The sequence below is a fragment of the Poecile atricapillus genome (genome assembly GCF_030490865.1).
Source record: "Poecile atricapillus isolate bPoeAtr1 chromosome 26 unlocalized genomic scaffold, bPoeAtr1.hap1 SUPER_26_unloc_1, whole genome shotgun sequence".
In the NCBI taxonomy this organism is placed as follows: Eukaryota; Metazoa; Chordata; class Aves; order Passeriformes; family Paridae; genus Poecile; species Poecile atricapillus.
In genome coordinates this window covers 16322-44133 of record NW_026708975.1, presented here as the reverse complement: position 1 = coordinate 44133, position 27812 = coordinate 16322, and the positions used below count along the sequence as shown (strand labels likewise).

Here is a 27812-nt window from a genome sequence, read left to right as displayed (position 1 = left end):
TATCCCCTCCAGGACCCCCAAAATCCCCCCCAGGACCCCCAAATTCCCCCCCAGGACCCCAAATTCCCCCCCAAGACCCCCAAATTCCCCCCAGGGCCCCCCAAGTCCCCCCCAGAACCCCAAATCTCCCCAGGACCCCAAATTCTGCCCAGGACCCTCAAATCTCCCCCCAAGACCCCCAAATCCCCTCCAGGACCCCCCAAATCCCCCCAGGACCCCCCAAATCCCCCATCCAGGACCCCAAATTTCCTCCCAAATTCCCCCCAAATTCCCCCAAATCCCCCCCAAATTCCCCCCAAATCTCCTCCAGGACCCCCCAAATCCCCCCCAAATCCCCCCAAATTCCCCCCAAATCCCCTCCAGGACCCCCCAAATCCCCCCAGAACCCCCAAATCCCCTCCAGGACCCCCCAAATCTCCCCCAGGACCCCCAAATCCCCCCCAGGACCCCCCAAATTCCCCTCACCGGGGCCGGGCTCCCTTGGGGGGCCGCAGTTCCTGCAGCAGAATTTCGGGGTTCACCCTCAGGGTCTTGGCCGTGACCCCCACGATGTCCTCGGGGCGCAGCTGCTCCAGGCAGTGCCCGGGGGGGCCTGGGGGGACCCCAAAACCTTCAGGGACGCCCCCAAATCCCCCTCAGGGACCCCAAAACGGACCCAGAGACCCCCAAAACCTTCAGGGACCCCCCCAAATCCCCCTCAGGGACCCCAAAAGGGACCCAGAGACCCCAAATCCCCCTCAGGGACCCCAAAAGGGACCCAGAGACCCCCAATCCCCCCAAAAAATAACCCAGGAATTGGGGACACCCCCAAAACCTTCAGAGACCCCCCCCAAATCCCCCTCAAGATCCCAAAAGGGACCCAGAGACCCCCAATCCCCCCCAAAAAATGACCCAGGAATTGGGGACCCCCCCAAAACCTTCAGGGACCCCCCCAAATCCCCAAAAGGGACCCAGAGACCCCAAATCCCCCCAAAACCTTCAGGGACCCCCCCCCAAATCCCCCTCAGGGACCCCAAAAGGGACTCAGAGACCCCCAAATCTCTCAGGACCCCCCCCAAATCCCCCTTAGGGACCCCAAAAGGGACCCAGGAATTGGGGACCCCCCCCAAAATCCCCCTGAATGACCCCAAGACCCCTCCCCAGAAGAGGCTCAGGACCCCCCAAACCCCCCCAGACCCCCAAATCCCCCCCAAACCCCCCCAATCCCCCCCAGACCCCCCAAAATCCATCACAGGGGACCCCCAGACCCCCCCCAGACCCCCCCAAATCCCCCCCAAACCCCCCCAGACCCCCCAAAATCCCCCCCCAAACCCCCCCAGACCCCCCAAAATCCATCACAGGGGACCCCAGACCCCCCCCCAGACCCCCCAAATCCCCCCAAACCCCCCCAGACCCCCCAAAATCCATCCCAGGGGACCCCCAGACCCCTCCCAGACCCCCCAAATCCCCCCCAAACCCCTCCAGAACCCCCCAAATCCCCCCCAACCCCCCCCCAGACCCCCCCAAAATCCATCCCAGGGGACCCCCAGACCCCCCAAACCCCCCCAGACCCCCCCAAAATCCATCCCAGGGGACCCCCAGACCCCCCCAGATGTTTTGGGGTGCAGACCCTCGGGCAGGAAGAGGCGGGTGAGCAGCAGATCCTCGGGGTACGGCACGTCCTGGGGGGGGTCCCCAATTTTGGGGGGCTTCTCCCCACTTTTGGGGGGCTCCTCCCCACTTTTGGGGGGCTCCTCCCCATTTTTGGGGGGCTTCTCGCTCAGCACCAGCGCGGTCCAAGTGCGGCCGGAGCCCCCGGGGGTCGCCTGGGAGGGACCCCCAAGATGGGGAGGGTCACTGGGGGGGTTTGGGGGGTCCTGGGGGGGTTTGGGAGGATTTGGGGGGGATTGAGGGGAGTTTGGGGGGATTTGGGGGGTCCTGGGGTGTTTGGGGTGTTTGGGGGTGTTTGGGGGGGTTTGGGGGGGAATGAGGGGGAGTTTGGGGGATTTGGGGGGTCTTGGGGGGGTTTGGGGGGGTTTGGGGGGTTTTGGGGGGTCCTGGGGGGTTTGGGAGGATTTGGGGGGATTGAGGGGGAGTTTGGGGGATTTGGGGGGTCACTGGGGGTTTGGGGGGTCCTGGGGGTGTTTGGGGGGCTTGGGGGGGTCTGGGGGGGTTTTGGGGGGGCTTGGGGGGGTTTGGGGGGGTCTGGGGGGGTCCTTGGGGGTTTGGGGGGGTCCTGGGGGGGTTTGGGGGGATTGAGGGGGGGTTTGGGGGATTTGGGGGGATTTGGGGGGTCACTGGGGGTGTTTGGGGGGCTTGGGGGGTTTTGGTGGGATTTGGGGGGGAATTTGGGGGGGTTTTGGGGGGGTCTGGGGGTGGTTTTGGGGTGTTTTTTGGTGTTTTTGGGGTGTTTTTGGGGTGTTTTTTTGGGATGTTTTCAGGGTATTTTTGGGGTGTTTTAGGGGCATTTTTGGGGTATTTTTGGGGTGATTTCAGGGTATTTTTGGGATGTTTTCAGGGTGTTTTTGGGGTGTTTCAGGGGTGTTTTTGGGAGTGTTTTTGGGATGATTTCAGGGTATTTTTGGGGTGTTTTCAGGGTATTTTGGGGTGTTTTAGGGGCATTTTTGGGGGTATTTTTGGGGTGATTTCAGGGTATTTTTGGGGTGATTTCAGGGTGTTTTTGGGGTGATTTCAGGGTGTTTCAGGTGTGTTTTCAGGGTGTTTTCAGGGTGTTTCAGGGGTACCTGCAGCAGCAGCCCCAGCGCGTTGCGGTGTTTTCAAGGGTGTTTTCAGGGTATTTTTGGGGTGTTTTAGGGGTGTTTTTGGGGGTATTTTTGGGATGTTTTCAGGGTATTTTTGGGGTGATTTCAGGGTGTTTTAGGGGTGTTTTTGGGGGTATTTTTGGGGTGATTTCAGGGTATTTTTGGGATGTTTTCAGGGTATTTTTGGGGTGATTTCAGGGTGTTTTAGGGGTGTTTTTGGGGGAATTTTTGGGATGTTTTCAGGGTGTTTCAGGTGTGTTTCAGGGTGTATTTTGGGTGTTTTTGGGGTGTTTCAGGGTGTTTTTTGGGGTTATTTCAGGGTGTTTTCAGGGTGATTTCAGGGTATTTTTGGGGTGTTTTAGGGGTGTTTTTGGGGGTATTTTTGGGGTGATTTCAGGGTGTTTTTGGGGTGATTTCAGGGTATTTTTGGGATGTTTTCAGGGTATTTTTGGGGTGTTTCAGGGTATTTTTGGGGTGATTTCAGGGTGTTTTTGGGTGTTTTCAGGGTATTTTTGGGTTGATTTCAGGGTATTTTTGGGGTGATTTCAGGGTATTTTTGGGGTGATTTCAGGGTGGTTTTGGGGTGATTTCAGGGTATTTTTGGGGGTATTTTTGGGGTTATTTCAGGGTGTTTTTGGGGTGTTTCAGGGGTACCTGCAGCACCAGCCCCAGCGCGTTGCGGTGTCTCGCCGTGCTCACCACCACCACCCTGCCCGGAGCCAACAGCCGCTGTCCCCCCGCCTGGGCCAGGCAGCGCTGGGGAAACGAGACCCCCAAATTGGGGATCAGGACCCCCAAAATCAGCACCCGGGACCCCCAAAATGGGGATCAGGACCCCCAAAATGGGCATTGGGACCCCCAAAATGGGCACTGGGACCCCCAAAATGGGATCAGGACCCCCAAAATGGGGATCAGGAACCCCAAAATGGGCACCAGGACCCCCAAAATGGGGATCAGGACCCCCAAAATGGGCATTGGGACCCCCAAAATGGGGATCAGGACCCCCAAAATGGGGATCAGGACCCCCAAAATGGGCATTGGGACCCCCAAAATGGGCACTGGGACCCCCAAAATGGGCACCAGGACCCCCAAAATGGGCACTGGGACCCCCAAAATGGGGATCAGGACCCCCAAAATGGGCACTGGGACCCCCAAAATGGGCATCGGGACCCCCAAAAATGGGCACCGGGACCCCCAAAATGGGGATCAGGACTCCCAAAATGGGCATTGGGACCCCCAAAATGGGCATCAGGACCCCCAAAATGGGCACTGGGACCCCCAAAATGGGCATCAGGACCCCCAAAATGGGCACCGGGACCCCCAAAATGGGCATTGGGACCCCAAAATGGGCATTGGGACCCCCAAAATGGGGATCAGGACCCCGAAAATGGGGATCAGGACCCCCAAAATGGGCACTGGGACCCCCAAAATGGGCACTGGGACCCCCAAAATGGGGATCAGGACCCCCAAAATGGGCACTGGGACCCCCAAAATGGGCATTGGGACCCCCAAAATGGGGATCAGGACCCCCAAAATGGGCATCAGGACCCCCAAAATGGGCATTGGGACCCCCAAAATGGGCACTGGGACCCCAAATGGGGCACTGGGACCCCCAAAATGGGCATTGGGACCCCCAAAATGGGATCAGGACCCCCAAAATGGGGATCAGGACCCCCAAAATGGGCACTGGGACCCCCAAAATGGGGATCAGGACCCCCAAAATGGGCACTGGGACCCCCAAAATGGGGATCAGGACCCCCAAAATGGGGATCAGGACCCCCAAAATGGGCACTGGGACCCCCCAAAATGGGGATCAGGACCCCCAAAATGGGCATTGGGACCCCCAAAATGGGGATCAGGACCCCCAAAATGGGCATTGGGACCCCCAAAATGGGGATCAGGACCCCCAAAATGGGCATCGGGACCCCCAAAATGGGGATCAGGACCCCCCAAAATGGGCACCGGGACCCCCCAAAATGGGCACTGGGACCCCCCAAAATGGGCACCAGGACCCCCAAAATGGGCACTGGGACCCCCAAAATGGGGATCAGGACCCCCCAAAATGGGCACTGGGACCCCCAAAATGGGGATCAGGACCCCAAAATGGGGATCAGGACCCCCAAAATGGGCACTGGGACCCCCAAAATGGGGATCAGGACCCCAAAATGGGGATCAGGACCCCCCAAAATGGGCACTGGGACCCCCAAAATGGGGATCAGGACCCCCAAAATGGGCACTGGACCCCCAAAATGGGGATCAGGACCCCCAAAATGGGCACTGGGACCCCCCAAAATGGGGATCAGGACCCCAAAATGGGATCAGGACCCCCCAAAATGGGGCACTGGACCCCCAAAATGGGGATCAGGACCCCCAAAATGGGCACTGGGACCCCAAAATGGGGCATTGGGACCCCCCAAAATGGGGATCAGGACCCCAAAATGGGGATCAGGACCCCCAAAATGGGGATCAGGACCCCCAAAATGGGCATTGGGACCCCCAAATGGGCATCAGGACCCCCCAAAATGGGGATCAGGACCCCCCAAAATGGGCATTGGGACCCCAAAATGGGCATCAGGACCCCCCAAAATGGGGATCAGGACCCCCCAAAATGGGCATTGGGACCCCCAAAATGGGCACCGGGACCCCCAAAATGGGCATTGGGACCCCCCAAAATGGGGATCAGGACCCCCAAAATCAGCACCGGGACCCCCAAAATGGGCACTGGGACCACCCTGAACCTCCCAGGAGTGAGCTCTGCAAGGTCCCCCTGTCCCCTTGAGACCCCCAGATGTCCCCAAACACCCCCAGATGTCCCCAAAACCCCCCAGGAGCCCCCAGGACCCCCCAGATGTCCCCAAAACCCCCCCAGATGTCCCCCAAAACCCCCCCAGGAGCCCCCAAACGCCCCAGATGTCCCCAAAACCCCCCCCAGGAGCCCCCAGCTCCCCCCAGATGTCCCCAAACCCCCCCAGGAGCCCCCAAACGCCCCCAGATGTCCCCAAACCCCCCAGATGTCCCCAAACCCCCCCCAGATGTCCCCAAACACCCCCAAGGTGTCCCCAAACCCCCCAGGAGCCCCAGCTCCCCCCAGATGTCCCCAAACCCCCCCCAAGGTGCCCCCAAACGCCCCCAGATGTCCCCAAACACCCCCAAGGTGTCCCCAAAACCCCCCCAGGAGCCCCCAGACCCCCCCAGGAGCCCCCAAACGCCCCCAGATGTCCCCAAACTCCCCTCAGATGTCCCCAAACCCCCCCAGGAGCCCCCAGACCCCCCCAGACCCCCCCAGGACCCCCAGAGCCCCAGCCCCACCTGCAGCACGGCGCGGGCGCGGCGCAGCCCCTGCACGGCGCGGTGATACTGGGCCAGGTCTGCCATGTCCCCACTGTCCCCATCTGTCCCCTCGGTGTCCCCTCTGTGTCCCCAGAGCCCCCCAGACCCCCCCAGACCCCCCCAGGAGCCCCCCAGACCCCCCCAGACCCCCCCAGGACCCCCCAGAGCCCCCCGGAGCCCCCAGCCCCACCTGCAGCACGGCGCGGGCGCGGCGCAGCTCCTGCACGGCGCGGTGATACTGGGCCAGGTCTGCCATGTCCCCACTGTCCCCATCTGTCCCCATCTGTCCCCTCGGTGTCCCCAGACCCCCCCAGGAGCCCCCCAGGAGCCCCCAGGACCCCCCAGAGCCCCCCAGGACCCCCAGGACCCCCCAGAGCCCCCAGCCCCACCTGCAGCACGGCGCTGGGCGCGGCGCAGCCCCTGCACGGCGCGGTGATACTGGGGCAGGTCTGCCATGTCCCCACTGTCCCCATCTGTCCCCATCTGTCCCCTCTGTGTCCCCAGACCCCCCAGACCCCCCCAGGAGCCCCCAGACCCCCCCAGGACCCCCCAGACCCCCCCAGCCCCACCTGCAGCACGGCGCGGGCGCGGCGCAGCCCCTGCACGGCGCGGTGATACTGGGGCAGGTCTGCCATGTCCCCACTGTCCCCATCTGTCCCCTCGGTGTCCCCAGACCCCCCAGACCACCCCAGGAGCCCCCAGACCCCCCCAGGACCCCCCCAGGACCCCCAGAGCCCCCAGCCCCACCTGCAGCACGGCGCGGGCGCGGCGCAGCCCCTGCACGGCGCGGTGATACTGGGGCAGGTCTGCCATGTCCCCACTGTCCCCATCTGTCCCCTCGGGGTCACCCAGAGCGGCCAGAGCCTCCTGCAGGGCGGCCACGCGGCGACTCTGGGCCTGGGGGGGACATGGGGGGGTCACAGGGGGTCACAGGGGGTCACAGGGGGTCACAGGGGGTCAGGGGGGGTCACAGGGGGGTCACAGGGGGGTCTGAGCCTGGGGGTGTCCCCAGTGTCCCCCAACCCCCCTGGGGGTGTCCCCAGAGCCCCCCAGCCCCTCATTGGGGTGTCCCCCAGCCCTCATTGGGGTGTCCCCAGTGTCCCCAACCCCTCAGGGGTGTCCCCAGAGCCCCCCAACCCCTCATTGGGGTGTCCCCAGTGTCCCCCACCCCTCATTGGGGTGTCCCCAGTGTCCCCCAACCCCTCATTGGGGTGTCCCCCACCCCCCAGGGGTGTCCCCAGAGCCCCCCAGCCCTCAGGGGTGTCCCCAGAGCCCCCCAACCCCTCAGGGGTGTCCCCAGTGTCCCCCACCCCTCATTGGGGTGTCCCCAGAGCCCCCCAGCCCCTCATTGGGGTGTCCCCCACCCCCTGGGGGTGTCCCCAGAGCCCCCCAGCCCCTCAGGGGTGTCCCCAGAGCCCCCTAACCCCTCATTGGGGTGTCCCCCACCCCTCACTGAGGTGTCCCCCAGCCCCCAGGGGTGTCCCCAGTGTCCCCCACCCCTCATTGGGGTGTCCCCCAGCCCTCAGGGGTGTCCCCAGAGCCCCCCACCCCTCAGGGGTGTCCCCAGTGCCCCCCAACCCCCCTCAGGGGTGTCCCCAGAGCCCCCCACCCCCTCAGGGGTGTCCCCAGTGTCCCCCACCCCCTCAGGGGTGTCCCCAGTGTCCCCCACCCCTCATTGGGGTGTCCCCAGTGTCCCCCAGCCCCTCATTGGGGTGTCCCCAGTGTCCCCCAGCCCTCATTGGGGTGTCCCCAGAGCCCCCCAACCCCCAAAAGGGTGTCCCCCACCCCTCATTGGGGTGTCCCCCACCCCCTGGGGGTGTCCCCAGTGTCCCCCAACCCCTCATTGGGGTGTCCCCAGAGCCCCCCACCCCTCATTGGGGTGTCCCCCAGCCCTCAGGGGTGTCCCCAGAGCCCCCCACCCCTCATTGGGGTGTCCCCAGTGTCCCCCAGCCCCTCATTGGGGTGTCCCCCAGCCCTCATTGGGGTGTCCCCAGTGTCCCCAACCCCTCATTGAGGTGTCCCCCAGCCCTCAGGGGTGTCCCCAGTGTCCCCCAGCCCCTCATTGGGGTGTCCCCCACCCCCTGAGGGTGTCCCCAGAGCCCCCCCACCCCCTGGGGGTGTCCCCAGTGTCCCCCCACCCCCCAGGGGTGTCCCCAGAGCCCCCCAGCCCCTCATTGGGGTGTCCCCCAGCCCTCAGGGGTGTCCCCAGAGCCTCCCAGCCCCCCTGGGGGTGTCCCCAGAGCCCCCCAACCCCTCATTGGGGTGTCCCCAGAGCCCCCTAACCCCTCATTGGGGTGTCCCCAGTGTCCCTAGCCCCTCACTGGCGTGTCCCCCAGCCCCCCAGGGGTGTCCCCAGTGTCCCCCAACCCCTCAGGGGTGTCCCCAGAGCCCCCCAGCCCCCAGGGGTGTCCCCCACCCCTCATTGGGGTGTCCCCCAGCCCTCAGGGGTGTCCCCCACACCCCTGGGGGTGTCCCCAGTGTCCCCCCAGCCCCTCAGGGGTGTCCCCCCACCCCTCAGGGATGTCCCCAGAGCCCCCCAGCCCGTCCCCCAGCGCTGACCGTGGCGTCGCGGCGCAGCGGGAACTCGGCGAAGCTGCGGCGCATGAGGTCGTGGGGGCGCAGGGCGGGGGCGCGGAGCAGCAGCAGAATCATGGGGTACGTCAGGCGGAACCGCGACTGCAGCGGGGACGGACGGCCCTGGGACGGGGACAGGAGAGGGGACACGTGGGGACACGTGGGGACAGGAGAGGGGACACGTGGGGACATGTGGGGACACCGTGGGGACAGGAGAGGGGACACGGCGGGGACAGGAGAGGGGACACGGTGGGGACAGGAGCAGTGACACGGTGGGGACAGGAGCAGTGACACGGTGGGGACAGGAGAGGGGACAGGAGAGGGGACACGGTGGGGACACGGCGGGGACACGGCGGGGACACGGCGGGGACAGGAGAGGGGACAGGAGAGGGGACACGGTGGGGACAGGAGCGGGGACACGGTGGGGACAGGAGAGGGGACACGTGGGGACACGTGGGGACAGGAGAGGGGACACGTGGGGACACGGTGGGGACACGTGGGGACAGGAGAGGGGACACGGTGGGGACAGGAGAGGGGACAGGAGAGGGGACACAGTGGGGACATGGCGGGGACACGGTGGGGACACGTGGGGACAGGAGAGGGGACACCGTGGGGACAGGAGAGGGGACACGGTGGGACAGGAGAGGGGACAGGAGAGGGGACAGGAGAGGGGACAGGAGAGGGGACATGTGGGGACAGGAGAGGGGACACGGTGGGGACATGGTGGGGACAGGAGAGGGGACACGTGGGGACACGTGGGGACAGGAGCGGGGACACGGTGGGGACATGGCGGGGACACGGTGGGGACACGTGGGGACAGGAGAGGGGACAGGAGAGGGGACAGGAGAGGGGACACGTGGGGACATGGCGGGGACATGGCAGGGACAGGAGAGGGGACACGGTGGGGACAGGAGAGGGGACACGGTGGGGACAGGAGAGGGGACACGTGGGGACAGGAGAGGGGACACGTGGGGACAGGAGAGGGGACACGGTGGGGACATGTGGGGACAGGAGAGGGGACATGTGGGGACAGGAGAGGGGACACCGTGGGGACAGGAGAGGGGACATGTGGGGACAGGAGAGGGGACACCGTGGGGACAGGAGAGGGGACAGGAGAGGGGACACGTGGGGACACGGTGGGGACACGGCGGGGACAGGAGAGGGGACACGGCGGGGACATGGCGGTGACATGGCAGGGACAGGAGAGGGGACAGGAGAGGGGACACGGTGGGGACAGGAGAGGGGACACGGTGGGGACAGCAGAGGGGACACGTGGGGACAGCAGAGGGGACACGTGGGGACAGGAGAGGGGACACGTGGGGACAGGAGAGGGGACACGTGGGGACAGGAGAGGGGACACGTGGGGACATGGTGGGGACAGGAGAGGGGACACGTGGGGACAGGAGAGGGGACACGGTGGGGACATGGCGGGGACAGGAGAGGGGACACGTGGGGACAGGAGCAGTGACACGGTGGGGACAGGAGAGGGGACACACTGGGAACATGGCAGTGACACGGTGGGGACACACTGGGAACATGGCGGTGACACTGTGGGGACACGGGGGGAACATGGCAGTGACACTGTGGGGACACAGCGGTGACACCGTGGGGACACGGGGGGAACATGGCGGTGACACTGTGGGGACACGGGGGGAACACGGCGGTGACACTGTGGGGACACGGGGGGAACACGAGGGGAACACAGTGAGAACATGGCAGTGACACGGCGGTGACACGGTGGGAACATGGCGGTGACACTGTGGGGACACAGCGGTGACACTGTGGGGACACGGGGGGAACATGGCGGTGACACTGTGGGGACACAGCGGTGACACCGTGGGGACACACTGGGAACATGGCAGTGACACCGCGGGGACACACGCCAGGCACTGACCAGCATCATGCGGTGCAGATCCGACAGCTCGGGCACGGCTCCCTTGCAGAGGATGATGACGGTGCCGGTGGCGTCCAGCCCGCGGCGGCCGGCGCGCCCCGACATCTGCGTGTACTCGCCTGTGGGGACGCAGAGCCGCCGGCGTCTTCTCCTCACGGATCCTCCCGCTCTTCCCGTCACGGCTCCTGCCCTTCCTCCCCTCACCTTTCCCGTCGCTTTTCCCCCTGCTTTCCCCTCGTGTTTGCTGCTCTTTCTCCCTCAGATTTTCCGCCTTTTTGCTCTCTCATTTCCCACCTTTTCTCCCCTCACGTTTTCCCGCTCTTTTCTCCCCTCAGGATTCCCGCTCTTTTCTCCCCTCAGGATTCCCCCTCTTTTCTCCCCTCACATTTTCCCCCATTTTCTCCCCGTTTCCCCATTTTCTCTCCTCACATTTTCCCCCATTTTCCCCTCACCTTTCCCACTCTTTCCACCCTCACATTTCCTGCCCTTTTCCTCTCACGTTTCTGCCCTTTTTCCCTCACGTTTCTGCCCTTTTTCCCTCACGTTTCTGCTCTTTTTTCCCCTCACCTTTCCCGTCGCTTTTCCCGATGCTTTCCCCTCGTGTTTGCTGCTCTTTGTCCCTCAGATTTTCTGCCTTTTTGCTCTCTCATTTCCCACCATTTTTCCCCTCACGTTTTCCCGCTCTTTTCTCCCCTCACGTTTTCCCCCATTTTCTCCCCGTTTCCCCATTTTCTCTCCTCACATTTTCCCCCATTTTCCCCTCACCTTTCCCACTCTTTCCATCCTCACATTTCCTGCCCTCTCCTGTTTGCGTTTCTGACCTTTTTCCCTCACGTTTCTGCTCTTTTTTCCCACACCTTTCCCGTCACTTTTCCCACTGCTTTCCCCTCGTGTTTGCTGCTCTTTCTCCCTCAGATTTTCCGCCTTTTTGCTCCCTCATTTCCCACCATTTTTCCCCTCACGTTTTCCCGCTCTTTTCTCCCCTCAGTTTTCCCGCTCTTTTCTCCCCTCACATTTTCCTGCTCTTTTCTCCCCTCAGGATTCCCGCTCTTTTCTCCCCTCACATTTTCCTGCTCTTTTCTCCCCTCACATTTTCCCCCATTTTCTCCCCGTTTCCCCATTTTCTCCCCTCACGTTTTCCCCCATTTCCCCCTCACGTTTCCCACTCTTTCCACCCTAACATTTCCTGCCCTCTCCTGCTTGTGTTTCTGCCCTTTTTCCCTCACGTTTCTGCCCTCTTTCCCTCACGTTTCCGCTCTTTTTTCCCCTCACCTTTCCCGTCACTTTTCCCGCTGCTTTCCCCTCGTGTTTGCTGCTCTTTCTCCCTCAGATTTTCCGCCTTTTTGCTCTCTCATTTCCCACCATTTTTCCCCTCACGTTTTCCCGCTCTTTTCTCCCCTCAGGATTCCCGCTCTTTTCTCCCCTCACGTTTTCCCTCTCTTTTCTCCCCTCAGGATTCCCGCTCTTTTCTCCCCTCACGTTTTCCCTCTCTTTTCTCCCCTCAGGATTCCCGCTCTTTTCTCCCCTCACATTTTCCCCATTTTCCCCTCACCTTTCCCACTCTTTCCACCCTCACATTTCCTGCCCTCTCCTGCTCGTGTTTCTGCCCTTTTTCCCTCACATTTCTGCTTTTTTTTCCCCTCACCTTTCCCGTCGCTTTTCCCGATGCTTTCCCCTCGTGTTTGCTGCTCTTTCTCCCTCAGATTTTCCACCTTTTTACCCTCTCGTTTCCCCTCTCTTTTCCCCTCAGGATTCCCGCTCTTTTCTCCTCACACGTTTTCCCTCACGATTGCAACTCTCCTCCCTCCATTTCTCCTCTTTCCTCCCATTTCTCCTCACTCTTTCCTCCCATTTCTCCTCACTCTTTCCTCCCATTTCTCCTCACTCTTTCCTCCCCTATTTCTACATTTTCCCAATCGCCTTTTCCCCCATTTTCCCTCTCCGCTTTCCCCCATTTTCCCTCTCCGCTTTCTCCCATTTTCCCCTCAGCTTTCTCCCATTTTCCTCTCAGCTTTCTCCCATTTTCCCCTCAGCTTTCCCCCATTTTCCCCTCAGCTTTCTCCCATTTCCCCTCTCAGCTTTCTCCCATTTTCCCTCTCCGCTTTCCCCCATTTTCCTCTCAGCTTTCTCCCATTTTCCCTCTCCGCTTTCCCCCATTTCCCCTCTCCGCTTTCTCCCATTTCCCCTCAGCTTTCTCCCATTTTCCTCTCAGCTTTCTCCCATTTTCCCTCTCCGCTTTCTCCCATTCCCCTCTCCGCTTTCTCCCATTTTCCCCTCAGCTTTCTCCCATTTTCCCTCTCAGCTTTCTCCCATTTTCCCTCTCCGCTTTCCCCCATTTTCCCCTCAGCTTTCTCCCATTTTCCCTCTCCGCTTTCCCCCATTTCCCCCTCACGTTCCCACCCGCTCTCCCCCCAGCCCCACATCCAGCCCCTCACCGGGCAGGAGATCCCGGAAGCCATTCCCGTCGTGTTTGCGGATGGAGTCGAAGACGACGGTCCTGGCCGGCATGTTCACCCCCATGGCGAAGGTCTCGGTGGCAAACAGCACCTGGGCCAGGCGTGGGGCAGCCATGGGGTGGGATCCCCGTGCCCCACAGCCGGCTGTGCCGTTTTTCCCCGCTCACCTTCACCAGCCCCTGGCTGAAGAGCATCTCCACCACCTCCTTGAGCAGCGGCAGGACCCCGCCGTGGTGGACGCCGATGCCGCGCTGCAGCAGCTCCGACAGCTGCAGCACCTGCGGGGAGGAACGCGCTGGATCCCCTCCTCCAGGTACCAACCCTTCCCTCTTTACACCTCACACCCCAAAATCGCCCTCCCCGTCCCCGTGGGACCCCAAAATCACCCAAAATCGCCCTCCCCGTCCCCGTGGGACCCTAAAATCCCCGTCCCTCACGCCCCAAAATCCCCGTCCCTCACGCCCCAAAATCACCCTCCCTGTCCCTGTCGGACCCCAAAATCGCCCTCCCCATCCCCGTGGGACCCCCAAAATCGCCCTCCCCGTCCCCTCACACCCCAAAATCGCCCTCCCACACCCCAAAATTGCCCTCCCATGCCCCAAAATCTCCCTCCCCGTCCCCTCATACCCCAAAATCGCCCTTCCCGTCCCCATGGGACCCCAAAATCGCCCTTCACGCCCCAAAATCACCCTCCCACACCCCAAAATCGCCCTCCTTATTCCCCTCACACCCCAAAATCGCCCTCCCACACCCCAAAATCACCCTCCCTGTACCCTCACACCCCAAGATCGTCCTCCCACACCCCAAGATCGCCCTCCCACACCCCAAAATTGCCCTCCTTGTTCCCCTCACACCCCAAAATCGCCCTCCCACACCCCAAAATCTCCCTCCCACACCCCAAAATCGCCCTCCTTGTTCCCCTCACACCCCAAATTCACCCTCCCACACCCCAAAATCACCCTCCCTGTACCCTCACACCCCAAGATCGCCCTCCCACACCCCAAAATCACCCTCCCACACCCCAAAATCACTCTCCCGCACCCCAAAATCACCTTCCCACACCCCAAAATCGCCCTCCTTGTTCCCCTCACACCCCAAAATCCCCGTCCCACACCCCAAAATCGCCCTCCCTGTCCTCGAAGGAACCCCAAAATCGCCTTCCCTGTACCCTCACACCCCAAAATCGCCGTCCCCACACCCCAAAATCACCTTCCCAAACCCCAAAATCACCCTCCTTGTTCCCCTCACACCCCAAAATCGCCCTCCCACACCCCAAAATCGCCCTCCCACACCCCAAAATCGCCCTCCCACATCCCAAAATCACTCTCCTTGTTCCCCTCACACCCCAAAATCTTCCTCCCACACCCCAAATTCACCTTCCCACACCCCAAAATCACCCTCCCTGTCCCCTCACACCCCAAAATCCCCGTCCCTCACACCCCAAAATCGCCCTCCTGGTCCCCGTGGGACCCCAAAATCGCCCTCCCACACCCCAAGATCTCCCTCCCGGTGCCCTCACACCCCAAAATCGCCCTCCTTGTTCCCCTCACACCCCAAAATCGCCCTCCCTGTCCCTGTGAGACCCCAAAATCACCTTCCCACACCCCAAAATCACCCTCCCACACCCCAAAATCGCCCTCCCGCACCCCAAAATCACTCTCCCACACCCCAAAATCACCTTCCCACACCCCAAAATCACCCTCCTTGTTCCCCTCACACTCCAAAATCGTCCTCCTTGTTCCCCTCACACCCCAAAATCACCTTCCCACACCCCAAAATCGCCCTCCCTGTCCTCGAGGGAACCCCAAAATCGCCTTCCCTGTCCTCCCACACCCCAAAATCGCTGTCCTTGTTCCCCTCACACCCCAAAATCACCCTCCCTGTACCCTCACACCCCAAAATCTCCCTCCCACACCCCAAAATCTCCCTCCCGGTGCCCTCACACCCCAAAATCACCCTCCCACACCCCAAAATCGTCCTCCCATGCCCCAAAATCACCATCTCTGTCCTCGAGGGAACCCCAAAATCGCCTTCCCTGTCCTCCCACACCCCAAAATCACCCTCCCACACCCCAAAATCGCCCTCCCGCACCCCAAAATCACCTTCCCACACCCCAAAATCGCCCTCCCACACCCCAAAATCACCTTCCCACACCCCAAAATCACCATCCCTGTCCTCGAGGGAACCCCAAAATCGCCTTCCCTGTCCTCCCACACCCCAAAATCGCCTTCCCTGTCCTCCCACACCCCAAAATCGCCTTCCCTGTCCTCCCACACCCCAAAATCGCCCTCCTTGTTCCCCTCACACCCCAAAATTGCCCTCCTACACCCCAAAATCGCCCTCCCCATGCCCTCACACCCCAGAATTGTGCTCCCCACACCCCAAAATCACCCTTCCACACCCCAAAATCGCCCTCCTTGTTCCCCTCACACCCCAAAATCACCGTCCCACACCCCAAAATCACCGTCCCACACCCCAAAATCACCGTCCCACACCCCAAAATCACCATCCCTGTCCTCGAGGGAACCCCAAAATCGCCTTCCCTGTCCTCCCACACCCCAAAATCACCATCCCACACCCCAAAATCGCCCTCCCACACCCCAAAATCACCTTCCCACACCCCAAACTCTCCCTCCCACACCCCAGAATCTCCCTCCTTGTTCCCCTCACACCCCAAAATCGCCCTCCCACACCCCAAAATCACCTTCCCACACCCCAAAATCACCATCCCTGTCCTCGAGGGAACCCCAAAATCGCCGTCCCCATACCCCAAAATTGCCGTCCCACACCCCAAAATCTTCCTCCCACACCCCAAACTCTCCCTCCTCATCCTCTCGGGGCCCCCACCTGTGGCAGGCGCCGGTCGGAGCCGCGCAGCCGGGCCAGGCAGCGCGTCAGGAAGAGCCGGACCTGGGCGCGCTCGGCGCCGCTCAGCAGCTCCAGGGAGCCCAGGGCGGCCGCCTGCTCCTCGCAGCGGCCACGGGAGAAGGTGAAGGTGACGGCCGGGAGCAGCTCCCGCTCACGGAGGGTCTGCAGGAGGGACAGCCAGACACCACGCTCCTGTGGGGGGAGAGAAGGGTGAGGGGCACCCCCAAAACAGCCCCCAGACCCATGGGACCCCCAAACTGACCCATGGGACCCCCAAACTGACCCCAGACCCACAAACTGCCCCCAGACCCATGGAGGGTCTGCAGGAGGGACAGCCACACCCCACGCTCCTGGGGGGGAGAGAAGGGTCAGGGGGACCCCCAAACTGCCCCATGGGACCCCCAAACTGCCCCCAGACCCATGGAGGGTCTGCAGCAGGGACAGCCACACCCCACGCTCCTGGGGGGGGAGGACAGGGTCAGGGGGACCCCCAAACTGACCCATGGGACCCACAAACTGCCCCCAGACCCACAAACTGCCCCATGGGACCCACAAACTGCCCCCAGACCCACAAACTGCCCCATGGGACCCCAAAACAGCCCCCAGACCCATGGAGGGTCTGCAGGAGGGACAGCCACACCCCACGCTCCTGGGGGGGAGAACAGGGTCAGGGGGACCCCCAAACTGCCCCATGGGACCCACAAACTGACCCCAGACCCACAAACTGCCTCATGGGACCCCAAAACAGCCCCCAGACCCACAAACTGCCCCATGGGACCCCAAAACAGCCCCCAGACCCACAAACTGCCCCATGGGACCCCCAAAACAGCCCCCAGACCCACAAACTGCCCCATGGAGGGTCTGCAGGAGGGACAGCCAGACACCACGCTCCTGGGGGGGAGAGAAGGGTCAGGGGGACCCCCAAACTGACCCATGGGACCCACAAACTGACCCATGGGACCCACAAACTGCCCCCAGACCCACAAACTGCCCCAAACTGCCCCATGGAGGGTCTGCAGCAGGGACAGCCACACCCCACGCTCCTGGGGGGAGAACAGGGTGAGGGGGACCCCCAAAACAGCCCCCAGACCCCCAAAACAGCCCCCAGACCCACAAACTGCCCCATGGGACCCCCAAACTGACCCATGGAGGGTCTGCAGGAGGGACAGCCACACCCCACGCTCCTGGGGGGAGAACAGGGTGAGGGGGACCCCCAAACTGACCCATGGGACCCCCAAACTGCCCCATGGGACCCACAAACTGACCCCAGACCCATGGAGGGTCTGCAGGAGGGACAGCCACACCCCACGCTCCTGGGGGGAGAGAGAAGGGTCAGGGGGACCCCCAAACTGACCCATGGGACCCACAAACTGCCCCCAGCCCCATGGAGGGTCTGCAGCAGGGACAGCCACACCCCACGCTCCTGGGGGGGGAGAACAGGGTGAGGGGGACCCCCAAACTGACCCATGGGACCCCAAAACTGCCCCATGGGACCCCCAAACTGCCCCATGGGACCCACAAACTGACCCATGGGACCCCCAAACTGACCCATGGGACCCCCAAACTGCCCCATGGGACCCACAAACTGCCCCCAGACCCATGGGACCCCCAAACTGCCCCATGGAGGGTCTGCAGGAGGGACAGCCACACACCACGCTCCTGGGGGGGGAGAACAGGGTGAGGGGGACCCCCAAAACAGCCCCCAGACCCCCAAACTGACCCTTGGGACTCCAAAACTGCCCCCAGACCCACAAACAGCCCCACGGAGGGTCTGCAGGAGGGACAGCCAGACCCCACGCTCCTGGGGGGGAGAGAAGGGTCAGGGGGACCCCCAAAACAGCCCCCAGACCCCCAAACTGCCCCTTGGGACCCACAAACGGCCCCCAGACCCCCAAACTGCCCCCAGCCCCATGGGACCCCCAAACTGCCCCATGGAGGGTCTGCAGGAGGGACAGCCACACCCCACGCTCCTGGGGGGAGAGAGAAGGGTGAGGGGGACCCCCAAACTGCCCCATGGGACCCACAAACTGCCCCATGGGACCCCAAAACAGCCCCCAGCCCCATGGAGGGTCTGCAGGAGGGACAGCCACACCCCACGCTCCTGGGGGGGAGAACAGGGTCAGGGGGACCCCCAAAACAGCCCCCAGACCCACAAACTGCCCCATGGGACCCCCAAAACAGCCCCCAGAGCCACAAACTGCCCCCAGACCCATGGGACCCCCAAACTGCCCCATGGGACCCACAAACTGCCCCATGGGACCCCCAAACTGCCCCATGGGACCCCAAAACAGCCCCCAGCCCCATGGAGGGTCTGCAGGAGGGACAGCCAGACCCCACGCTCCTGGGGGGAGAACAGGGTGAGGGGGACCCCCAAACTGCCCCATGGGACCCCCAAACTGACCCCAGAGCCACAAACTGCCCCATGGGACCCCCAAACTGCCCCATGGAGGGTCTGCAGCAGGGACAGCCACACCCCGCGCTCCTGGGGGGAGAACAGGGTGAGGGGGACCCCCAAACTGACCCATGGGACCCACAAACTGCCCCCAGAGCCACAAACTGCCCCCAGACCCATGGGACCCCCAAACTGACCCATGGGACCCCAAACTGCCCCATGGGACCCCCAAACTGCCCCATGGAGGGTCTGCAGGAGGGACAGCCACACCCCACGCTCCTGGGGGGGGAGAGAAGGGTGAGGGGGACCCCCAAACTGCCCCATGGGACCCACAAACTGACCCCAGACCCATGGGACCCACAAACTGCCCCATGGGACCCACAAACTGCCCCATGGGACCCACAAACTGCCCCAAACTGCCCCATGGAGGGTCTGCAGCAGGGACAGCCACACCCCACGCTCCTGGGGGGGAGAACAGGGTCAGGGGGACCCCCAAACTGCCCCATGGGACCCACAAACTGCCCCCAGCCCCATGGGACCCACAAACTGCCCCCAGACCCATGGAGGGTCTGCAGCAGGGACAGCCACACCCCACGCTGCTGGGGTGGGAGAACAGGGTCAGGGGGACCCCCAAAACAGCCCCCAGACCCCCAAACTGCCCCATGGGACCCACAAACGGCCCCCAGACCCCCAAACTGCCCCCAGCCCCATGGGACCCCCAAACTGACCCATGGAGGGTCTGCAGCAGGGACAGCCACACCCCACGCTCCTGGGGGGGGGAGAACAGGGTCAGGGGGACCCCCAAAACAGCCCCCAGACCCACAAACTGACCCCAGACCCACAAACTGCCCCCAGACCCACAAACTGCCCCATGGGACCCCCAAACTGCCCCATGGGACCCACAAACTGCCCCCAGACCCATGGGACCCCCAGTACCCATCCAGGACTGGGGGTTTGGGGTCACTGGGACCCCCAAGCAGCCCCCAGCCCCTCAGGACCCCCTGGGACCCCCTGGGACCCCCAGTACCTGCCCTGGGTTGGGGGTTTGGGGTCACTGGGACCCCCTGGGACCCCCTGGGACCCCCAGTGCCTGCCCAGGATTGGGGGTTTGGGGTCACTGGGACCCCCTGGGACCCCCAGTACCTGCCCAGGGTTGGGGGTTTGGGGTCACTGGGACCCCCTGGGACCCCCTGGGACCCCCTGGGACCCCCAGTACCTGCCCAGGGTTGGGGGTTTGGGGTCACTGGGACCCCCTGGGACCCCCTGGGACCCCCAGTACCTGCCCAGGATTGGGGGTTTGGGGTCAGTGGGACCCCCAAGCAGCCCCTCAGGACCCCCTGGGACCCCCTGGGACCCCCAGTACCTGCCCAGGGTTGGGGGTTTGGGGTCACTGGGACCCCCTGGGACCCCCTGGGACCCCCAGTACCTGCCCAGGGTTGGGGGTTTGGGGTCACTGGGACCCCCTGGGACCCCCTGGGACCCCCTGGGACCCCCAGTACCTGCCCAGGGTTGGGGGTTTGGGGTCACTGGGACCCCCTGGGACCCCCTGGGACCCCCTGGGACCCCCTGGGACCCCCAGTACCTGCCCAGGATTGGGGGTTTGGGGTCAGTGGGACCCCCAAGCAGCCCCTCAGGACCCCCTGGGATCCCCTGGGACCCCCTGGGACCCCCAGTACCTGCCCAGGGTTGGGGGTTTGGGGTCACTGGGACCCCCTGGGACCCCCTGGGACCCCCTGGGACCCCCAGTACCTGCCCAGGGTTGGGGGTTTGGGGTCACTGGGACCCCCTGGGACCCCCTGGGACCCCCAGTACCTGCCCAGGGTTGGGGGCTCCCATGGTGGGCTGCCGTGCCCCGAAGCTCTGCGCGTGTTTGCTGCTCTGCTCCTTCTTGGCCTCCACTGCTGCATAGTACCTGGGACAGGGAGGGGCAGATTTGGGGCAGAATTGGGTCAGATTTGGGGCAGAATTGGGTCAGGTTTGGGGCAGATTTGGGTCAGATTTGGGTCAGATTTTGGGTCAGGTTTGGGTCAGGTTTGGGTCAGGTTTGGGTCAGGTTTGGGGTCAGGTTTGGGTCAGGTTTGGGTCAGGTTTGGGGCAGGTTTGGGTCAGGTTTGGGTCAGGTTTGGGTCAGGTTTGGGTCAGGTTTGGGTCAGAATTGGGTCAGAATTGGGTCAGGTTTTGGGTCAGGTTTTGGGTCAGATTTGGGGTCAGGTTTGGGGTCAGGTTTGGGGTCAGGTTTTGGGGCAGAATTGGGTCAGAATTGGGGCAGAATTGGGGCAGAATTTGGGCAGAATTGGGTCAGGTTTTGGGGCAGGTTTCGGGGTCAGATTTAGGCAGGTTCAGGGCAAGTTTTGGGTCAGATTTAGGCAGATTTTGGGCAGGATTTGGGTCGGGTTTGGGTCAGATTTAGGCAGAAATTTTGGGTCTGATTTGGGGCAGGTTTTGGGTCAGGTTTGGGGGCAGGTTTTGGGTCAGGTTTGGGGTCAGGTTTAGGTCAGATTTGGAGCAGATTTTGGGCAGGTTTTGGGTAAGGTTTTGGACACGTTTTCGGGTCAGAATTGGGTCAGGTTTGGGGCAGGTTTGGGTCAGGTTTGGGGCAGGTTTGGGTCAGGTTTGGGTCAGATTTGGAGCAGATTTTGGGCAGGTTTTGGGTAAGGTTTTGGACACATTTTCGGGTCAGTTTTGGGGCAGGTTTGGGGCAGGTTTGGGTCAGGTTTGGGGCAGGTTTGGGTCAGAATTGGGTCAGAATTGGGGCAGATTTTGGGTCAGGTTTTGGAACAGGTTTTGGGGCAGATTTAGGCAGATTTTGGGTCAGGTTTGCGGCAGGTTTTGGGTCAGGTTTTGGGGCAGGTTTGGGTCAGACTGGGGCAGGTTTGGGGTCAGGTTTGGGGCAGATTTGGGGCAGAATTTGGGCAGAATTGGGTCAGAATTTGGGCAGAATTGGGGCAGAATTGGGTCAGAATTGGGGCAAAATTGGGTCAGGTTTTGGGGCAGAATTGGGTCAGAATTGGGTCAGAATTGGGGCAGAATTGAGGCAGAATTGGGGCAGAATTGGGGCAGAATTGGGGCAGGTTTGGGTCAGATTTAGGCAGAGATTTTGGGTCAGAATTGGGTCAGAATTGGGGCAGATTTGGGTCAGAATTGGGTCAGAATTTGGGCAGAATTTGGGCAGAATTGGGGCAGGTTTTGGGGCAGGTTTGGGTCAGGTTTGGAGCAGATTTGAACAGGTTTTTCGGGCAGGTTTGGGGTCAGATTTAGGCAGAGATTTTGGGGCAGATTCGGGTCAGGATTTGGGTCAGATTCAGGTCAGGTTTTGGGTCAGGTTTGGGGCAGAATTGGGGCAGAATTGGGGCAGATTTGGGTCAGGTTTTGGGTCAGGTTTGGGTCAGGTTTTGGGTCAGATTTGGGGCACAATTGGGTCTGATTTGGGGCAGACTTGGGGCAGGTTTGGGGCAGGTTTGGGGCAGAATTTGGGTCAGGTTTGGGTCAGAATTGGGGCAGAATTGGGTCAGAATTGGGGCAAAATTGGGTCAGGTTTTGGGGCAGGTTTGGGGTCAGGTTTGGGTCAGAATTGGGTCAGAATTGGGTCAGAATTGGGTCAGAATTGGGGCAGAATTGGGGCAGAATTGGGGCAGGTTTGGGTCAGAATTGGGGCAGAATTGGGGCAGAATTGGGGCAGAATTGGGTCAGATTTGGGTCAGATTTGGGTCAGGTTTCGGGGTCAGATTTAGGCAGGTTCAGGGCAAGTTTTGGGTCAGATTTAGGCAGATTTTGGGCAGGATTTGGGTCGGGTTTGGGTCAGATTTAGGCAGAAATTTTGGGTCTGATTTGGGGCAGGTTTTGGGTCAGGTTTGGGGTCAGTTTTGGGTCAGATTTGGAGCAGATTTTGGGCAGGTTTTGGACACATTTTCGGGTCAGGTTTAGGTTTGGGTCAGATTTGGGTCAGATTTGGGTCAGGTTTGGGTCAGGTTTTGGGGTCAGGTTTGGGTCAGATTTGGGCAGGTTTTTGGGCAGGTTTTTGGGTCAGATTTAGGCAGTTTCAGGTCAGATTTGGGTCAGGTTTTGGGGTCAGGTTTTGGGTCAGATTCAGGCAGTTTCAGCTCAGATTTGGGTCAGGTTTTGGGTCACATTTAGGCAGGATTTGGGTCAGATTCAGGCAGTTTCAGCTCAGATTTGGGTCAGGTTTTGGGGTCAGATTTTGGGTCAGATTTAGGCAGTTTCAGGTCAGATTTGGGTCAGGTTTTGGGGTCAGATTTGGGTCAGATTCAGGCAGTTTCAGGTCAGATTTGGGTCAGGTTTTGGGGCAGATTTTGGGTCAGATTCAGGCAGTTTCAGGTCAGATTTGGGTCAGATTCAGGCAGTTTCAGCTCAGACCTGTATCAGGTTTTGGGGTCAGATTTTGGGTCAGTTTCAGGTCAGGTTTGTGTCAGGTTTTGGGTCACATTTAGGCAGGATTTGGGTCACATTCAGGCAGTTTCAGGTCAGATTTTGGGTCAGATTCAGGCAGTTTCAGCTCAGATCTGTATCAGATTTTGGGTCAGATTCAGGCAGTTTCAGGTCAGATTTTGGGTCAGTTTCAGGTCCGGTTTGTGTCAGGTTTTGGGTCACATTTAGGCAGGTTTTGGGTCAGATTCAGGCAGTTTCAGCTCAGATCTGGGTCAGATTTTGGGGGTCTCACCCCTGGGTGCTGAAGGCCCCCCCTGGGCCCAGCAGCTGGAACAGCTGGTGCCGGTTCCGGGCGCTGTTCCCGGTGAACAGGAAATGCTCCAGCGGCACCGGGCGGCGCGGGGTGCTCAGAACACGGACACAGCGACGCTTGGTGCGACTGACGGGGTGAGAGACACCCTGAGAGACCCCCAGGGACCCCCAAAACCTCCCCAGGGACCCCCAAAACCCCCTGGGACCCCCCAAAACCCCGCAAAACCCCCTCAGAGATCCCCAAAATGCTCCAGCGGCACCACGGGGTGCTCAGAACACGGACACAGCGACGCTTGGTGCGACTGACGGGGTGAGAAACACCCTGAGAGACCCCCAGGGACCCCCAAACCACCCCTGGGACCCCCCAAAACCCCCAAAACCTCCCCAGGGACCCCCAAAACCCCTCAGAGATCCCCAAAATGCTCCAGCAGCGACGTGGGGTGCTCAGAACACGGACACAGCGACGCTTGGTGCGACTGACGGGGTGAGAGACACCCTGAGAGACCCCCAGGGACCCCCAGGGACCCCCAAAACCTCCCCTGGGACCCCCCAAAACCCCCAAAACCCCCCAAAAACCCCTCAGAGATCCCCAAAACGCTCCAGCGGCACCGCGGGGTGCTCAGAACACGGACACAGCGACGCTTGGTGCGACTGACGGGGTGAGAGACACCCTGAGAGACCCCCAGGGACCCCCAGAGACCCCCAAAACCTCCCCAGGGACCCCCAAAACCCCCAAAACCCCCCAAAAACCCCTCAGAGATCCCCAAAACGCTCCAGCGGCGCCGTGGGGCGCTCAGAACACGGACACAGCGACGCTTGGTGCGACTGACGGGGTGAGAGACACCCTGAGAGACCCCCAGGGACCCCCAAAACCTCCCCAGGGACCCCCAAAACCTCCCCAGGGACCCCCAAAACCCCCTCAGAGATCCCCAAAATGCTCCAGCGGCTCAGGGTGCTCAGAACACGGACACAGCGACGCTTGGTGCGACTGACGGGGTGAGAGACACCCTGAGAGACCCCCAGGGACCCCCAGGGACCCCCAAAACCTCCCCAGGGACCCCCAAAACCTCCCCAGGGATACCCAGAGCACCCCAGGACCCCCCAAACTCCCCCAAACCCCCCTGAGAACCCCCAAAAACCCCTCAGAGATCACTAAAACCCCTCCAAGATCCCCCAAAGCCCCCAGATCCCCCCCATGTCCCTCTCAGAGACCCCCAAAGATCCTCAGGACCCCCCCAAAGCCCCCCAAGGACCCCCAAAGCCCCCCCAGAACCCCTCAAAGCCCCCTGAGAACCCCCCAAATTCCTCCAAGATCCCCAAACCCCCCTGAGAATCCCCCAAAGGGCCCCAGGAACCCCCAAACCCCCAAAGATCCCCCCCCCATGTCCCTCTCAGAGACCCCCAAAGATCCTCAGGACCCCCCCCAAACCCCCCCAGGACCCCCAAACCCCCCCAAGGATCCCCCAAACCCCCTGAGGACCCCCCAAAATCCCCTGAGAACCCCCCAAAGCCCTCTCAGGACACCCCAAACTCCTCCAAGACCCCCTCAAACCCCCTGAGGACCCCCCAAACCCCCCGGGGACCCCCCAAACCCCCCGGGGACCCCTCAGGACCCCCCAAAGCCCCCCCAGGATCCCCAAACCCCCTGAGAAGCCCCAAAATCCTCCTGAGGATCCCCCAAAACCCCCCAGGACCTTTCAAAGCCCCCACAAAGCCCCCCCAAATACCCCCAGGACCCCCCAAACTCCCCTAAGACCCCCTCAAACCCCCTCCAGAACCCCCCAAATACCCCCAGGACCCCCCCAAAGCCCCTCCAGGACCCCTCAGGACCCCCCAAAGCCCCCGAGAACCCCCCAAAGCCCTCTCAGGACACCCCAAACTCCTCCAAGACCCCCCTCAAACCCCCTGAGGACCCCCTCAAACCCCCCAGGGACCCCCCAAACCCCCCGGGGACCCCCCAAAGCCCCCCCAGGACCCCCCAAAGGCCCCCCAGGACCCCCCAAACCCCCCTGAGAAGCCCCAAAATCCTCCTGAGGATCCCCCAAAACCCCCCAGGACCTTTCAAAGCCCCCCCAAAGCCCCCCCAAATACCCCCAGGACCCCCCAAAGCCCCTCAGGACCCCCCCAAAGCCCCCCCAGGACCCCTCAGGACCCCCCAAAGCCCCCCCAGGACCCCTCAGGACCCCCCAAAGCCCCCCCAGGACCCCTCAGGACCCCCCAAAGCCCCCCCAGGACCCCCCAAAGCCCCCCAGGACCCCTCAGGACCTCCTCAGGACCCCCCCAAACCCCCTCAGGACCCCCCCAAACCCCCCGGGGACCCCTCAGGACCCCCCAAAGCCCCCCCAGGACCCCTCAGGACCCCCCAAAGCCCCCTCAGGACCCCCCAAATACCCCCAGGACCCCCCCAAAGCCCCCCCAGGACCCCTCAGGACCCCCCAAACCCCCTCAGGACCCCCCCAAAGCTCCCCCAGGACCCCCCAGGACCCCCCAAAGCCCCCCCAGGACCCCTCAGGACCCCCCAAAGCCCCCCAGGATCCCCAAACCCCCCTGAGAAGCCCCCAAACCCTCCTGAGGATCCCCCAAAACCCCCCAGGACCTTTCAAAGCCCCCCCCAAAGCCCCCCCAAATACCCCCAGGACCCCCCAAACCCCCTGAGAAGCCCCCAAACCCCCTGAGGACCCCCCAAAATCCCCTGAGAACCCCCCAAAGCCCTCTCAGGACACCCCAAACTCCTCCAAGACCCCCCTCAAACCCCCTGAGGACCCCCCAAACCCCCCGGGGACCCCCCAAACCCCCCGGGGACCCCCCAAAGCCCCCCCAGGACCCCCCAAAGCCCCCCCAGGATCCCAAACCCCCTGAGAAGCCCCCAAAATCCTCCTGAGGATGCCCCAAAACCCCCCAGGACCTTTCAAAGCCCCCACAAAGCCCCCCCAAATACCCCCAGGACCCCCCAAACTCCCCTAAGACCCCCTCAAACCCCCTCCAGAACCCCCTAAATACCCCCAGGACCACCCCAAAGCCCCCCCAGGACCCCTCAGGACCCCCCAAAGCCCCCCAGGACACCTCAGGACCCCCCAAAGCCCCCCCAGGACCCCTCAGGACCCCCCAAAGCCCCCCCAGGACCCCTCAGGACCCCCCAAAGCCCCCCCAGGACCCCCCAAAGCCCCCCAGGACCCCTCAGGACCCCCCAAAGCCCCCGGGGACCCCCCAAACCCCCCGGGGACCCCCCAAACCCCCTCAGGACCCCCCAAAGCCCCCCCAGGACCCCTCAGGACCCCCCAAAGCCCCCCCAGGACCCCCCCAGAAGCCCCCCCAGGCCGTACCCGACCCACTGGGCGAACTCGAGGGCGTTGGGGACGGTGGCGCTGAGCAGCACCAGCTTCACGTGCTCGGGCAGCAGGATCAGCACCTCCTCCCACACCACACCCCTCTGGGGGGCACGGGGGGTCAGGGGGACCCCAAAACACCCCAAAACCCCCCCAGGAACCCCCAAAACACCCCGAAACACCCCCAGGAACCCCAAAACCCCCAGAACCCACCCAGGAACCCCCAGCACCTCCTCCCACACCACACCCCGCTGGGGGGCACGGGGGGGTCAGGGGGACCCCAAAACACCCCAAAAACACCCCCAGAACCCCCTCAGGAACCCCAAAACCCACCCAGGAACCCCAAACACCCCAGGAACCCCCAAAACCCCCAAAACCCCCAAAAACACCCCCAGGAACCCCCAAAACCCACCTAGGAACCCTCTGGGAACCCCCCAGCACCTCCTCCCACACCACACCCCTCTGGGGGGCACGGGGGGGTCAGGGGGACCCCAAAACACCCAAAACACCCCCAGAAACCCCCAAAACCCCCAAAAACACCCAAAAACCCACCCAGGAACCCCCAAAACCCACCCAGGAACCCCAGAACCCACCAGGAACCCCCAAAACCCCCCAAAAACACCTCCAGGAACCCCCCAGCACCTCCTTCCACACCACACCCCGCTGGGGGGCACGGGGGGGTCAGGGGGACCCCAAAACACCCCCAGGAACCCCCAAAACACCCCCAGGAACCCCCAAAACCCCCCAGGAACCCCCAAAACCCCCCCAGAACCCCTCCAGGAACCCCAAAACACCCCCAGGAACCCCCAAAACCCACCCAGGAACCCCCAGAGCTCCCCTAAACCACTCCAGAACCCCCCAAAACCCCCCCAGAGCTCCCTAAACCCCCAGAGATCCCCATAACCACCCCAGGACCGCCCCAAACCCCCCAGGACCCCCCCAGAGCCCCCCAGGACCCCCCAAAACCCCCCAGAGCCCCCCAGGACCCCCCAGACCACCCCTAAACCCTCCCAGGACCCCCCAGAGCCCCCCAGAGCTCCCCTAAACCCCCCCAGGACCCCCTCAGGACCCCCCAGGACCCCCCTAAACCACCCCAGACCCCCCAGAGCCCCCCTAAACCACCCAAGACCCCTCCTAAATCACTTCAGGACCCCCAGGACCCCCCAAAGCCCCCCAGGACCCCCCAAAGCCCCCCAGGACCCCCCAGAGCCCCCCCAGAGCCCCCCAGGACCCCCCAGAGCTCCCCAAAACCTCCCCAGGACCCCCCAGAGCTCCCCAAAACCCCCCAGGACCCCCCAGAGCCCCCTGAACCACCCCAGACCCCTCCTAAATCACTTCAGGACCCCCCAGGACCCCCCAAAGCCCCCCCAGGACCCCCCCAGGACCCCCAGAACTCCCCTAAACCAACCGAGGACCCCCAAGCCACCCTAAACCCCCCAGAACCCCCCAGACCACCCCTAAACCACCCCAAGACCCCCCCAAACCCCCCCCAGAGCCCCCCAAAGCCCCCCCAGAGCCCCCCAGAGCCCCCCA

General features: G+C 62.6%; 1 protein-coding gene across 1 annotated transcript in view; it reads right to left on the bottom strand.

Moving 5' to 3' along the window:
* The window catches only part of LOC131573958 (superkiller complex protein 2-like), a 52201-nt gene that overhangs the window by 8909 nt on the left and 15480 nt on the right, over positions 1 to 27812 (bottom strand). The window contains 12 exon segments of the mRNA XM_058828305.1: positions 466 to 566; positions 1584 to 1805; positions 3396 to 3497; positions 6819 to 6968; positions 8631 to 8768; positions 10540 to 10658; positions 12975 to 13086; positions 13163 to 13273; positions 15843 to 16055; positions 20068 to 20167; positions 22934 to 23080; positions 26277 to 26383. Coding sequence (XP_058684288.1) covers positions 466 to 566; positions 1584 to 1805; positions 3396 to 3497; positions 6819 to 6968; positions 8631 to 8768; positions 10540 to 10658; positions 12975 to 13086; positions 13163 to 13273; positions 15843 to 16055; positions 20068 to 20167; positions 22934 to 23080; positions 26277 to 26383 — 1622 coding nt within the window.